The 15648-nt window shown below is 49.6% G+C and overlaps 1 protein-coding gene across 1 annotated transcript in view; it reads right to left on the bottom strand.

The window, feature by feature from the left end:
* Positions 1 to 15376, bottom strand: part of ST6GAL2 (ST6 beta-galactoside alpha-2,6-sialyltransferase 2) — a 29683-nt gene extending 14307 nt beyond the window's left edge. Inside the window, exons 1-4 of the mRNA XM_040993381.1 lie at positions 14449 to 15376; positions 5776 to 5873; positions 4235 to 4336; positions 1862 to 2036 (exon numbers count right to left, since the gene is read on the bottom strand). Coding sequence (XP_040849315.1) covers positions 1862 to 2036; positions 4235 to 4336; positions 5776 to 5873; positions 14449 to 15376 — 1303 coding nt within the window. The remainder of the gene's footprint in view (positions 1 to 1861; positions 2037 to 4234; positions 4337 to 5775; positions 5874 to 14448) is intronic.
* Between the last annotated feature and the right edge of the window lie 272 nt (positions 15377 to 15648).

The following is a 15648-nucleotide window of genomic DNA, read 5'->3' on the forward strand; positions in this document are numbered from 1 at the left end:
TGAGGGCCACTCATTCGTGACTTCATCTTCATAGAGGTTGAGCCTGGCTTCCATTTCTCGGATGGGGATGGCAGGGGCCCAAGGATTAAGCCACTGGCAAGCATGAAGTGGAATACAGATGGAAATCTTTGCTCTCCAAACCACACTGACACTGACAGCCAACTTTTGCACACCGCAGAAGCCTTGAAAGGCAAGAAGGAGCTCCGAAAAGTCTCAATTCTCTACAGCTACGAATGGAGGCTGGTCATGGGCAACATGGTTTCTATCAATCAAAACACATGGCACAGTATTTTTCTTGGCTGGGATTTTCAAACTTGAGCTTTTAGAACGATCTGTCAGTAGTAAGTGCATCTGACAGCTGCCTCCCCACCGCTGTGCTTTGAAAGTGTTTCTGTAATCAAATATCGCCCCTGTAAAGTCATGAGATGGCCACAGTATACAAAAGACTTTATTAAACTTCTGCCACATCCTGTGACGCTAAGCATTATTCTACACTGTTTACCCTTGGCTGACAAACCAAATTATGCTTATTTTTATCCCCTAAATCAATGGGGCTAAGAACCTACACAAAAGACCAAGAATTTAGGATTTCAAAAGAGTGACTGGAAGACAAAGAGTGACAAAGACATGAGTTTCCAAGGGCAGCAAAGGCGGTGCTTAAAGCAAACAACGGGCCAGTTCCTTTGCAATTTTTGCTGGAATTCTGCAGAAAACATTTTACATGAGTATAATACACCGAAATCCCACTCCAGAATCCGCAAGTGTCATACTCGGTTCGTGACACTTTGTGCACCTTGAGTCAGTTCCGAAGCCACCGCCATCTCCTTCAGTGACAGCCCACTGCAGAGCCCGAGGAAGGCACAGGCTCAGGACATCACTGTCCTATGGCCCTATGATATCCTCTCATAATGCCGAGAGGATCACGCACATCCCTTCATCCCGCCCTACTGAGGTCAAATCAGAAGTGATGGTTGGACAAACTGGAACACAGAGAAAGAAACCTGAGCATCAAAGTCTAGCTAAAATCAAACTGGGGCCATCTATGATCGCTTAGCTACCTAAAATCCCATTTTGGAATAGAGCTAGTGGAGTATCTGGTTTAGAGAGCTGAAGGGCACACTGGCACCAGTCTCAGCGAAGCTGTCACCATCAGCAGCCTTGCCACATGACCCACTCTCCCGTGGTGGCATATTCAGCAGGCATCCCACACTCCAGGGACACAGGAGCAGCTGCTGGATGAAAGATGGCAGCGAATCCTCGTCAAACCTCCCATCAGGGAGTGGGATCTGTGCCTTCTCCCCAGAACACGGTGTGCCCTGTCACTGCTCTCACCCACTCCTGATTGGGATTGTGGGTACACAAGCATATATATAGAGAGAGGTGTGTTTCTAGCACTCTCTGTCTCCTGTCTTCTGGAATGCTCTCCCCAGGACTCCTGAGATGCCATTTAAAAAACCATGTGAAAGACCATGTGCTGACGCATGGACAGTGAGCCCGACCGAGCCTGTCCTCCATCATCCCTGCTGGAGGTCTGGACATGCAAGTGAATTAGCCAGTTATCCCCGATCGGTCCCCATCAGTGCCATGTGGAAGAAAGGAGTATCCTAGCTAGTTCTGGATTGATCCACACAATCCTGGGAGAAAATAAAATATTTCTTGCTTTACATGTTCAAATTTTAGGATAGTTAGCTAGGCAAGAATAAATGAATAGAACACAATGTCTTTTTTGTTTTTTTCCTTTCAGAATCTACTTCCCTCCCAAACCACCTGCTAGCTGCTCCTACTCCATGACCCGTGTCTTTACCATGAGGCACCACCCTGCCCACCTGTTCCACAATTTCAGCCTTCCACATATACTTACCAATGAAGCCGGAAGAAGGTGGGTTGGGCTGAATCTTCTCTTTTGTGTTCTCCTGGATGATGTCCCAAAGCTGCCATATAAACTTAGGATGAAGAATGTAGAATGGTTGACTAGGGTTTTTCTGACGATGTTGAATGTATGGAGTGAACAGGTTGTAATCTGGCTTCTTGTACCACTGAGGGGAAAACAAACAAAACAAACAAAATCACAGTCAGGTTCAGAGGATCACACTAAGAAGGTCGGGGCGTGTGTGGGGGGAGGGGGCCTGTGATTCATCACTACCAGTGCCACTTCCTGGGCGCAAGGTCCCGTGCAAAGTTTCAGAGGTTTGTCGTCAGGGAGTGGGATCTGATGCTTTACTATTTACTACAATACGAGAGAGGGCTACATCAAAGGAGAGCAGAGTAAACGTCAGGATTTGTGAGCTATGCGCAGCAAGAATGGGTATTTGGAGGGGCTAGTGCTGTTGCCATAGTGGGTAAAGCTGCTGACTGTGTTACTGGCATCCCATATGGATTCTGCTTCAAGTCTTGGCTGCTCTACTTCCAATCCAGCTCCCTGCTAATGTGAATGGGAAAGCAGTGGAGGATGGCCCTGGAACCCGAGGAGGAGGCTTCTGCCTCTTGACTGGCCCAGCCCCAGCCACTGCAGGGAAGGGAAGCAGTAGATGGAGGATCTCTAAGTCTCACCCTCTCTCTCTCTATGCAACTGTAGCTTTCAAGTAAGAAAGAAAGAGAGAGAGAGAGAGAGAGAGAGAGAGAGAGAGAGAAAGAGGGAAGGAAGGAAGTGGAAGAAAGAAAGAAAGAAAGAAAGAAAGAAAGAAAGAAAGAAAGAAAGAAAGAAAGAAAGAAAGAAAGAAAGAAAGAAAGAAAGAAAGAAAAGGAAGGAAGGAACGAACAAACGAACAGGTGTGCTGTGGTTAAACAAAAGTCAAACAAAATCTTATTTATGAAGACGTGTGGTGGCCAGATTTGGGTCATGGCTATCGTGTGCTGAACCCTGAGCTCAATCAATGTATTTTGATAGAGTTTTCCATCTGCAGTGGTAGAACATGCCTCACTGCTGTCTGGGTCTGCAGTTGGGACTGGGAAGATTGACATGGGTTGATGGATAAGTACTAATTCCTGATTGGGATTGTGGGTACACAAGCATATCAATTTGTTAATGCTCATCAAAATGCGTACTTACACTTATTGGACATAAATTATTATATCCAAAAAATCAATGAAGTTAATTTTTGCAAGCTTCAGAAATTTCCCAATGGGCTTTGTGTTTCCTCAGACATGGAGAGCAGCAAATGACTATCATGACGACCAAGCAGTATTTCACTCATCCAAAGGTTATGTGGTCTACACAACTTCGAGAAAGATTTGGCCAGATCGTCTGTAATAACTGAGCCCGCAAGCCAGGTGACACTGGTTAGGAAGTGAGAGGAGCGGGCCACAGATGACTCACTGCCTGGGCCCGACAGCAAAGGCCCACGTCCCTGCGGCCCACATCCACTAGTGGGATGTGCTGGCAGGCACAGATGCGCCGAACAGGAGGAGCGGAAACGATCTAGCAGCTAGAACCTTCATTCTGTTCACACATATGAAATTTAAAAAACCAACAACCTTGGGTTCTCAGCTGGAGAGGGAGTCAGAATGCTCCAGCGCTTACTGGATAACTCATTTCAGGAGAAGGTTCATCTGAAAATCAACTGGGGCTTTCTCAAAAATACACACTGAAGATGCTAGGAAAACATCCTCTGATAGACTATGAAAAATACTGTCCACGTGATTTGTACCTTTGGTCAAGAACCCAGGTATCTTTGGCAAAGATACTCATCCTCTCAGGCTGGGCTAGATTTTACCCACTTCCAATCCTCACTCAATACAGGTTCACTGGCCTTTCACCTATGAATCCACCAAAAGCAGCTGTGGCTTGCCACAATGGTCAGTAATGGCTCAGTTTCAGCTCTCATGTTCAACTGGCTCAGAAAAGGCTGGAACAAGCACTACCTACATAATGATGGGCAATGAATGCATGGACTTTAGGATTGCCTTGCCAACCATATTCAATTCATTTCAAAAGGTCTTACAAAGATCATACAACCCTGGCAGAATGGAACAATTCTGAGTATAATCAACCCAACTTTCAATGTAAGTAGGAATTTATGAACATTTAGATCTTCAACATACCTTTCCAATGCTCCAGTACAAAAATGATAATACTCACCAAGGATGCAATTGTAAATGGGCATCCAGATGCACATGTAATTGGTTCGAGGAGTCAGGATCAGGTTTATTCTATGTTAAAGCTGATTCCTTAATGTGTTCATCCAGCAAAGGGAGTGTCTGAGCACTGGCCAGGGACACCAGGGGAGCCACTCACCAGGTTAAGATCTGCAGAGTAAGGAGCAGGGTCCCAGGCCACCAGAATAACATCTTTATACAATGAACTGTCCATGAAGTGATGGTTGGGGTTGGTCAGGATCTGTGAACAGGCAGAGAAACCATTTCAGAGCTGCTGTTTGGTTTTTCCAAATTACATTTTCAAAAGGGTCAAAGCTTAAGAAGCTTAGGCTTCTGAAGGGGAGGAAGAGAGAACACAGTTATACTGCCTTAAGGAATATCTGAGAAAACGAGGTTTTGCAAAACAACCACCATGGCTTACACATTGTCTCTGCTCTTATCTAGGGGTAGGGAATCCAGCTTCTGAAAAACGGAACCCCTAAAGTAATTCAGCACCCCAACAAATGCTTTGCCATGTGACTTGGAGAGGGAACTGTGGGCACGGATGAATGAAATCAAGATGCAGACGACAGATGTCATGCACAATCCCTCCACTGTGGCCATGGCTGGTACTGGATGAATTTTTCAGCCTTCCTTGTCAATGACTATTTTTGCTATTGATTTTGGGGGAAAAAAAAAAAAGCAGCAAACTACAGGGGTAATGCAATGGTGCAACAGGCTAACCCTCTGCCTGCTGGTGCCAGCATCCCATAATGAGCACCTACTCAAGTTCCAGCTGTTCCAGCAGATAAAAGATCTATAAAATACGCATTCTCCCTCATCTTAGGATGCAATTTCTCACCACTATCAAGATACATGTTTTCCCTCACATTTTAATGGCTCTGAAGTTAGGAAGCACCTTCCAGGGTGACGTGTGTTTTAATTTGGTGGGGTTTATCTCCTCCTCTCAGGGAAGTTGTTATTAAAGGAACGTCAGATCTTATAGTCAACGACGTCTATAAATTAAGGGAATATGGTAATTGTTTCTTCCCTCGCTGCTGGCTGCCTGGCGCGGTGAACTGTGCAGGGAGCTAATCGTTCGTTCTGCAAGGAACTCATCATAAATCACTTATCACCTCCCTTTTTCTACATAATTTTCGGGCCCTAGAAATCGCGGCGGTTTGGTCTGAGAATAGTTCTGCCATAAATTTGCAAGACATTTTTACTAAGAACACAAGGAAAAGGCGTCTCTTCCTTTTCAATTAAACAAATCATCTCCAGTTTGTCAGCTTACAAAGTCTCACAGCTATCCTACGGACTGTGAGAGGGGGTGTCTTTGGTTTTCATTCATTTGAATTCCAGCCTTTTTTTATTGACACGGTTTTTCTTTCATTCAACTGCCTTTCTCAGTTCCCGAAATACAACATGCAAATCTGATTGTAAATACACTCACATTTATGCTTATGTCTGCATGAATCTGTTAAGGGGGGAAAGGTAAGGGAGACGACGGATGTCTATCTGTCTACATTCTCGCTTCTTCTCTCTGTTTACCCATTTCTTCTCAAGTTCCATTTTCCCACACGTCCTGGGTTCATTCTTGCCATGACCATAGAAAGAAGCAGGTATGCTGAACACAGCTAACCAGGTAACTTCTGCTCACTTACCCAGTTCAACTGGTTAGCGACAGAAAGTGCATCTTACCTGGGAATTTATGATGCGCATGGTGGTTTTATTTCCAACATCTTTCTCATACCCACGTGTGGGAGCAGAGTTAAACCTCAACACTGCGTCGTGAGAATCTAAGGGCACATAAATGACAAGCTTACTTTTCTTCTCTGTAAAATCACACAATCTAGGAAAGAGTGGTAAAGCACATTTTTCAATACATGAAGCGGATTACATATGACATACTTAAGACAGCTATGCAAGCATTATTTAGGTGATTTACTATTAATTTAGAATAAGATCCTGACTCGGGTGATAGGGACTGCGGAGCAGGGGTGTGTGTGTGTGTGTGTGTGTGTGTGTGTGTGTGTGTGTGTGTGTCCATACATGTACCCTCACCATTTATGTATATGTGCAATTTTTTTTAAGTCTAAGAAAAAAAATTGGCATTATGAAACACTGTGGATGGATTTCAAGGTATTTTGCACCTGAATGAGGCCCAAGGAGGGATAAGCTACGGCCTGCGAGGTGGATAACCCGTATGTGGGCCAAACTGAGTCTTGGCTGCTCCATTTCCAGTCTGGCTCCCTGCTAACGCTTCTGGGAATGGCGAAGGATGACAATCAAGATGCTTGGGCGTCTGCTGTCCACATGGGAGACCCAGCTATACTTTCGGCTTTCTGCTGTGGCGTGTCCAAGCTCAGGTCCTAGAGCTCATCTGAGGAATCATCCTGCAGATTCCAGATCTCTCTCTCTCTAACTGTTTCAAAATTAACATTTTTCCATTTGCCGTCAGCATCTGACCGTACCTGGGGGTGGGTACATGTATTCATGTACATTTATATATGTTCACTCAATTACAACTGTTCTATATCAGGTAAGTTATACTTCAATGCAGGCTAGGTTTCCCCTTTTTTTTATAACTGGTATACTGTATGCAGTCTTTCTCCTTGAGATCTCTAAATACGTGGTAGGCAAGCTGTATGGGTGCAGGTGAAGGTGCTAGAAGGCTGTGAGGCTGAGGTTTCTTGCTGCTTGTGTTAGTCTGAGAACCACAGCGCTGGAAAGGGCCTCTGATGTCACTGCCTTGGGGCAGGCCACAGGTGTCTCTCCCAGTGGCAGCCACAGCCTACACTTCCTCCTGACCCCTTTCTGGTGCTGGATATGTTTACGGAAACAAACCAAACAGCTGTCACTTATGTGCAGGCTTGCGCACCGCCACCAAGACACGCATAGGAGCAAATTGGAGCCCTCTGCACTGACTACTGGCGTGCCTGGCCCGCAGTCCAAGAGGACAGGAGAGACCCCCACGGCCATCAGCTGTCAGGGTGCAGTGGCACGACGAGGCCCAGCACACCTGAAGACCAATGTGAATCCGCCGCTCTCCCCCTTCCACCTGGCAGCCATGTCTTCCCACGTTCTCTGAACACTGGGCCGTGAGCTCCCGAGGGTTAGGGCGGAGTGGGCAGGCAGGCAGGCAGGTGGGAAACAGGGTTTCCTAAGACACAGGTTGTCAAGCAGACAGAAAGAGATAGAGGCAGGTTGGCTCACCTGGTAGCCCTTCCCCTCAAAACACCAAGTGGCAAAACACCCCAAAATGAGCACAGCTTTGGAGCAGCAAAGGTCAGAGCTCAGGTTCCAACTCTGCCTGATTTCAGCCTCCTGTTTCTGTATACCTCCGAAGGGCGGTACATATGGCTGAAATACCTGGATCCAGGCCACCCAAGTGGGAAACCTGGATTGGGTTCCTGGCTCCTGGCTTCGGCCTGACCCAAACCTGGCTCAACCCTGGCTCTGATTTGTATGCGCACCAAGAGAGGCACAGGAGCAGCTTGGAGCACTCTGCACTCACAGCTGTGGCACGCCTGGGCTCCTTGACAGCTCTGTTTTTTGCAGCCACCTGCCCACTCACCCCAGGCACATCCTGGCTGTTGCTGGTGTGTGTGGGAGTGAGGGAACCAGCAGATGGAAGAGCTTTGCCTACCTGTCTCTCTACTTTTCAAATATAAGTAATAACCACATTTTTCAAAAAGCCTGATCCCTAAATTCAAGGGCATTGATGCTTTGTACACAGGTTTCCATAAACCTGAATACTTTCTATTAAGAGCTGTTTCTTTACATTACAATTTAAGCACTTGTTCTCACTTTTTAATTTTTTGAGGCAGATTGAATTGTTTTTACTTTTGCTAAATACTGCTTTGTCAGAAAAATTCAAAAGGTTTTAAGCTTGATGGCTTAATTATCCAAAACAAGAGATGCTATAGTTTGGTCTCAGAATCCGTTTATACTCTTAAAACTACTGATAACCCAAGACACTTTTATTTCTGAAGATTATAACTATACATATGTACCATAACAGAGAGTGCAACAGCAAAAAAACAAAACAAAACAAAACAAAAACCAAAAAAAACCACGGTTTACTTATTTATCTTTAAGTAATTTTTTTCAGAAACTTATTTTCAAACACCAAAGAGCTGTGATGAACTGGCACTTCCTAATGTCTGTTAATTCTCTTTAACAGCTGGATAATTATTTAATTCACTTAATCGGAGAGGTGGGAAGGGGGAGACAGAATCCATCTGCTGATGCACTCACTTGAAAGATACCAAAAAATGGCCAAGAGTGGGTCTTCCAGAAGCCAGGAGCTGAGCACTCAATCTGGATCTCCTAGAAGGGCTGGGTGGACCAGATGACTTGAGCCACCCCCTACTGTCTTCTTACCTCTGGAAACCCTAGAAGGGCTGGGTGGACCAGATGACTTGAGCCATGAAGCTAGAGGCAGGAGCTGAAGGCCAGCATCTCACCCAGGTTGATTTGAAAGGAAGATTTACAGAGAGAGAAGGGCAAAGATAGGAAGAAAGGAATCTACTACTGGTTCATTGTCCAAATAGGCCGAGGTTAGGAACCTATAGCCTAGAATTCTCACCTATGGGTGCCAATGCTTTCCCAGGCACATCAGCAGAGAGCTGGATCAGAAGTGGAATGTTTGGACCGGTGTCCACAAGAGATGCTGGCATCAGTGGTGTAACCTGCTGAGCCACCATGTCGGCCCCATCACTAGGACCTTACCAGCATCTTAACTGCTAGGCTAAACGCTTGCCCCACTTCTGGTTTTTCAGATGACACTTGATTTCTCCCTCTCTCTCTTTCCTCCCTTCCTTCCTTTATTCCTTTCTTCCTTTCAAGATTTATTTTACTTTTATCGGGAAGCCAGATTTACAGAGAGAAGGCGAGATAGAAAGATCATCCATCTACTGGTTCACTTCCAAAGTGGCCACAATGGCCAGAGCTCAATCGATCCGAAGCCAAGAGCCAGGAGCTTCCTCCAGGTCTCCCACGCGGGTGCAGGGTCCCAAGGCTTTGGGCTGTCCTCCACTGCTTTCCCAGGCCACAAACAGGGAGCTGGATGGGAAGTGGAGCATCCGGGATACTAACCAGCGCCCATATGGGATCCCATTGCATGCAAGGTGAGGACTTTATCTGCTAGGCTCTCCCGCCGGCCCAATACTTGATTTCTGCTAATATATATATGGAGAACTATTTGCAAAATCCTCCCAGAGAGATATACATATTAATTCTTTGATACTTTATCCAAACCTGACAGGTAGGCAGATATTGGCAATGATGATGACGGCTGGTCTGACCTGTCTCAGGCTCCTCACTCCTGGCTCCCGATAGGGCAGCCTGACAATGCATACAACCTGCTCCCAGTCGGACAGGAGAACCGGCTCCCTGCTTACATCTGGCCCAGACCCAAGGTTACAGGTGTCTGGGTAATGAACCAGCTGTGGGTGCTCTTTCTCTGTATTTGTCCCTTCCATTTAAGAAAAGAATTTAAATTTAAGAAAATCTTGACAAGTGTTAGCTGGGACCTGAAAGCACACAGATTATCTTTTTTTTTTAATGTATATGTACTTCCATGTTTTAATGATTAAGTATTAAAAGAAAACAAACAGGGTAATAGGGATCTCACTGTGGGCCTCATCCATGTTCAAGTACAGGTAACTTCCAGTGAATTTTATCATTGAAAACAAATGCAGTCAGTTAGTTTTTTTCAGTGACAGGCTCACTGAATTCCTTTCTGAGAAAATATCTGCCAGACATCAAAATCTGAATCATTGAAACATTTTTGTCGGTTACTTGTTCCAAGTTGAACCTGCTTGATGCCAGAATCGACTGGTTCGACTCCCAAGGCAATACATCAGCTGCTTTCCGTTGTGTCCTGAGTCAGCCAAGTACAACCCCCTACTGCCCACTTTTCACCCAAAACCTAAAACACATGGGCACCCCAGGGCCGAAGCTTTATAAATGCGATCATTCGCACTGCTCCTCAAGGTCACCCGTTTGCAGAAGTGGCAATGCCCAATGGAGAAAAATATGCCAACTTGGATCCTTGCCTCCACTGCCCTTTCTGGTGTCCACACTTTTATCTATCTCCACTCTCACATCAGCAGGGCGACTATGAACAGTTACAAAGGAAGAGAGATCTCTGGTATTGTAATCAGCTTGCAGATCCCCTTCAAGGCTCGGCGGATCTCACTGCGCTAACTGGTGACCTAGCACAGCTCTACGATGAGGCAGAAAGCGAGAGGAGGGTCTGGACAGTCCAGGGACCCAGGTGCTCCGAGTGAATCAGCAGGGAGATTAGAGGGATCAGGGGAAGGGGGTAGGGAAGCAGCAGTATGCTCGCAGCATCCAACCTCAGCTCCTCCCACACAACCATGCTGTGCGCCCCACGCCAGAGCCCCAGTCTAAACGGAAATCACCAAGCCAAGGTCCCCAGTGAGGGGTGCTTTCCAATGCACTGAGTAGTTATTCCCAATGGCTGTCAGCTTTGGAAACCTCCCAGAACTTAAATATCCCTCACCCCGGGGCACTCTGTTCCAAGTTAACCAGGCAGAGGGCTTTAAACTCCTTCAGAGGTGGTGTTCGTTTTTGGAGCAACCAGACTGCCTGCCTGGAGGAGGCAGCGTCTGGAGACTGCTGCAGTCTGGGAAGCTGTCAGTGGGCAGGAGAGTCTGGAAGGGGCCACAGGTAGGCAGTGGGGGCTGAGAGGGGGTCTAGCCCACAGGCATGTGTCAGGAAGTACACATTGCTGTGTGTCACCTTGACGACACACCCAAGAAGCAAACCTCGCATGCGTGTTTAGACAAGGAATAGATTAGGCAGCAAGCCTGCGGGGTAGGGGAAGGGAAACCTCATCTCAGGAGAAGGCATTTCCAAGCCTCAGCAGTGTAACAGTGTCTTATGGGAAAGGGGTCCAGGCTACGGGCATCCACTAAGGAAAACCAAGAGGCTGCCAGCACCAAGTCACTGTCCTGCTCTGGGGCCCGTATTCCTCCTCCTCGCCCATGCTCATCAGGAAACAAACATACAATAGCTAGGGAACATGACCTCCCAGGCCCTGGAGAACACCTTGCCAGCGATGAGGACAAGCCAGGACCCAGCTCTGCTCTCCCAGCTCTGGTCTCCACCCCCTGCACCCCTAATCACTAGATCTCCATCCCTCCTAGCTTCCTAAGGAGGCCCATCTCTCAAAGATGAAGAACTACCAGCTCTTGCCATAGCCTGGTCAAAAGGGGTTGGAATCCAGACCCCGGGTGCCTCCCTGCCCTTCCCCATCAAATGGGAATAACCGTATCTATTGCGTGGGGGCTAAAAGGCTTCATACGATACATACAAAGCTCTTGCAAAAGAGTCTGCAGTGAACATCTTCCAGGTGGCACCTGTTGCTTCAACTATGAAGTGAGGCCTGATCCGCACAGGAGCCGTGCAAGGACACCTGTGTGACATTGCCCCGGCTTTCTAGACCCGTGGACTGCCACCACCACACTCCCCACCACGGAATGTCTTGAACTCTGGGGCATCGGAGGAGCTCCCAGACCAGATCGCCTCTTCAGAGAAGCCTTCCCACCTGGTGGGGCTTCTCCATGCCCAGCCCTCAGCTCTCAGGGTGGGCCAGGAGCCCATCACTTGTACCCCACCTGCCTGTATAGACACTTCATCCTCCTCCCAACCATGGGAACCAGACTTGGCTGTTTCCAGTCTGTGCTCTACACTGGACAGAGCGAGCTGCCAGGGTTGGGCCTAAACACTCTTCATCCTGTGTCTTGCACCAGACCTTCTGGCATGCCAGCTACTAATAAACAGCCAGTCGCATGCTTATACAAAAAGGTCTTCTTGCATCTACTTTTGAGATCAGGATATGCAGAATTCCAAACTCTCTCCAGCCAGTACCTCCACCCCACAGCCCATCCACCTGCCAGAATGTTGAATTCCAAGTGTGCAAACTGCTGGGGTTTACAATTGCCACATTCCTTGGACCAAAAACCATGACACCGTATGACTGGCAAGCGAACAGATGACAGGACTGCACTGCAAGCGGGACAGACACCAGGGGGCGCTACAAGGCAGCTAATTACAGACCCGAGGCTGAGTTTCCCCTGGAGGGAGACCCCTCTGTCTAGTGGGGGAGATGCTTTGAATTCCAGGCCGTTGGCCCGCAGGGGACCTGGGGCAGGGCTGCGGTGGAGTTAGCACCACTAGCCTGAGGACTCCTCTGGCTCTGCCCTCAGATTTTAAGATCCTGACCTTCGGTAAGTCTTTGTATCTTCATTTAGCCAATGCCCAAGGAGCTCTTTCGAGACCCACACATATTTAGCTCCACGTGGCTGAAGGTCTGCTGTGTGCTCGAGGTATGTGCTGCGCGGGCAGGGCACACAGAGCAACGATGCTTTGAGATGCCAGTCTGCAGAACTTAACGGTGAGCCCAAAATCTGATTCCAAGGAACACAGACAAAACAAAAAGGATCGCCGTCTTCCTTTCTAGTCATGTTCTTCCATTGTGGTTTCACACTTACATTAATGACACTGCATATAAGCACACACATTAACTGTGGATGCAGATTCTTAGAAAGATGCAATTTGCTATTTCTTCATTTCCCTGAAACACAGACTCCCCAGCCATCTTGCAAACTCTCACAGATGCCGAGTTTAGAAGACCCTGGTCAGGGATAATTATGCAGCAATGAAGAGCACAGGATTTCTTCCTGACATGCAAGAGTGATCCAAACACTGCATTTGCGAGGTCCGGGTGCAAAAATAAAGCCACGCCAGCATCAAGTGACAGGCTGCTTTAAAGCCCAACACTGAGCTGCTTCCTTTCCAGGGTTGACACTGATTCTCAGAAACCAGAAGGCGTCCTGGTGGCCCCTTCACCCCCGGGACATGGGAGCTGTGAGCCACTGCTCTTTCTCAATAAATTGCACGCAGCTCTGCACCAGCTCTGGCTACACACGGCACAAGGACCGTGTTCTTGCGAGTCTGCAGTAACGTTAGCTGAGGGACGCAGGGCCAGACCTCAAGGCCAAACACTGTGCCTTTTTTTTTTTTTAATTCAACTTGCAAACAATTTTCAACGGGTCTGCTTCACCGAAGCCAGCAGATAGCAATCGCGCCTTTGTCACATGACAGCTGTGCCCCTGCAACTCGCTTCCAGGCTAGTTCTGACCTGATGCCATCTGCTGCTAGAGGGTATTAAGCGCCACTCCTTTACATGTGGTCTGAGCGCCAAAGCAGGCACAACTGGCATTTGTTCTCCTGTGCCTGATACAGAACCAGAAGTGCATGCCTGTTGAGCCAACGAACGAGCAGCAAGGGCCAATCGGCTAGCTCTCTGTGCAGCCTGGCCACCCAAAGGAGCTCCAGCAGCACAAAGGGCTCCCTACTGGTAAGGGGAAGAGACAGAACAGCGATGCCAGGGGCTGTGTGTCCCAGGCAAGGGAGAGGCAGCGGGAGGCAGGGTGGGATGCTGTGAGGATGGAGAACTCCTCAGCAGCCAATCGGGAGCAGCCTGAACTTTGGGGCCAGCAATGTACTTGAAACCTAACTTGCTTCCTTCAGCCAAAGACACACTGGTATCCACAGTTTGGGAGCTGCGATGCTGGAGTGAAGGGGGCTAGACACCGTGGGTGAAATGCTAGCACTGTGCACGGGCCGCGTCCCAGTACTTAGAGGTCTTAAGAACAAACACTGGACTTGGAAGGATTTCAACCTTGGGAACATAACACAGTCCTGGGTGAGTCCCCTGTCCCCATTCCCAATCCCAATTTCCCTGTTGGCTGTCCTATTGATTTCAGACCTGCCCTACGGTATCTGAAAACAGAAACTTATGGAGTTATTATTGATCATGTCGGAGATGGTCCCCAACAAGAGGCAGGGGCAGAGGTCTGTGCCATTTGTCCAGTGCACCTGCCCACGTAACGGAGATACCGTGCTCTTATCAGCACGCCAGCGCTTGGGAGCGCCAACCCCCCAGAGCATGCCGACTCCTCTGCATGTGGCCTCCCTGGCCTGGGCCTTCTGCTCGCCTTCTGCCCCTTGGATTCCTCTCCCATACTCCCACCACAACAGGTCCAGAGGCTCTGGGGAAGCCAGGCTGTGCTGCACACCAGGATTTCTATGAAAGCAGAGGTTTGAGCTAGCACTGATGAAAAAAAAGACACCAGGATGCAGGCAGGTGCCAGGCCTTGCCGCCCCAATGGCACCAGCTGAGAGAACAAGCAAGGGTCCTGCTCCGGGAAAACCCACTAGGCGTCTCCACTAGGCGTCCTACCTACACTGGGGGGGGGGGGGTCCCTGGGTCTGCACGTAGGCTAACGGCACCCAGCTTCCCACACTAACCAGTGCCGCCCACACCGGTGGACTCACCTATTTCCTCCCCCAGCGAGGAGTTGAGGATGGCGCCGGCGGACATGACCACGGCACAGGTGCGCAGTCCGTGCGGGTGCAGCTGGCTGAGGGGCACGGCGGGCACCAGGCGCCGCCAGCCCAGCGCCGCGAAGGGCGCCTCGGTGCCGTCCAGCGTGCGCACCTGCACCCGTCTGCGCAGCTCGCACAGCAGCTGGGCCGGGCTGCGGCGCATGGCCCGCGGGCCCCGGAAGCGCACGCCGTGCTTGTCGGCAGCCAGGTAGTCCCTCATGGCCTTCTGCAGACGCGGATTCAGCATCTTGGAGGACACGTTTCCCTTCCAGAGGCGGTACAGGAAGGTCCTGGACATGGAGGCCGCCAGCCGGTCCCCGTCGTCCTCGGCCTCCTCCAAGGGCGCGTGGCTCCGGCGCTGCCGCAGGTGCTGCCTCTTCTCCCGCCGCTGCCGCCTCCGGGGCCGCTGACCTTGACCCGGCTCCCCCAGGGAGGCCCCCTGGGGGTGGCTTGGCCACCCTGGCTGGGCTGCAGTGAACCAGTAGTCTTCATCCTCTGCGTAGAAAGCACTTTGGGATTTCCTCCTCAGCTGAGATGAAAAAAACTCCTCTTTGTCTTCGACTCTGTCTGGCGCCTGCACCCATGGATGCGGGTCGCCGGGCCCCGAGTGGAAAGGACTGGCAGCCTGCCCCTCTGGCAGCGCCCTGCGGGCGTCCGCGCTCCCGGGAGAAGAGGGCTCGTGCAGGGCGCCCATGATGGCGCGCTGCTTGCCCTGCACAGGCAGGAGCCCCTGGGTCTCCAGGAAGGAAAAGGAACTGGGCACAGGCTCAGCGGGGTTGGTGTCGGTGAAGTAGATGAAGAGCACCGAAAAGAGGAGCCCCCAAGCGAAGATCCCCACGAGCATTCGCTGTCTCCATTGCTTCAGGTGCAGTTTCATCGCAGAACTCTGGGGTTGGAGACTCCGGTTGGTCCTGAAGCGGTGGAAGGCAGGAGCGACCTGGAAGAGAGCCAGGAGTTAGGCTTACCCTAACAGAACCTCTGGACACTGCTGCTGGCGGCCTCACCGAGGGCTGCTGGGGGATGGCAGTGAGGAAGGACAGCGGGAGGCCCGTGCATTCAGGGACATGGCCTGCGTAACTAGGCCAGCCCCCGACCTCACCCTCTGCGGCCTCTCCTTGACAGCCTGAGTAGGGGCCCACCCTAAGGAGA

Source organism: Ochotona curzoniae, unplaced genomic scaffold (genome assembly GCF_017591425.1).
Source record: "Ochotona curzoniae isolate NIBS_2020 unplaced genomic scaffold, NIBS_Ocur_1.0 contig_883, whole genome shotgun sequence".
In the NCBI taxonomy this organism is placed as follows: Eukaryota; Metazoa; Chordata; class Mammalia; order Lagomorpha; family Ochotonidae; genus Ochotona; species Ochotona curzoniae.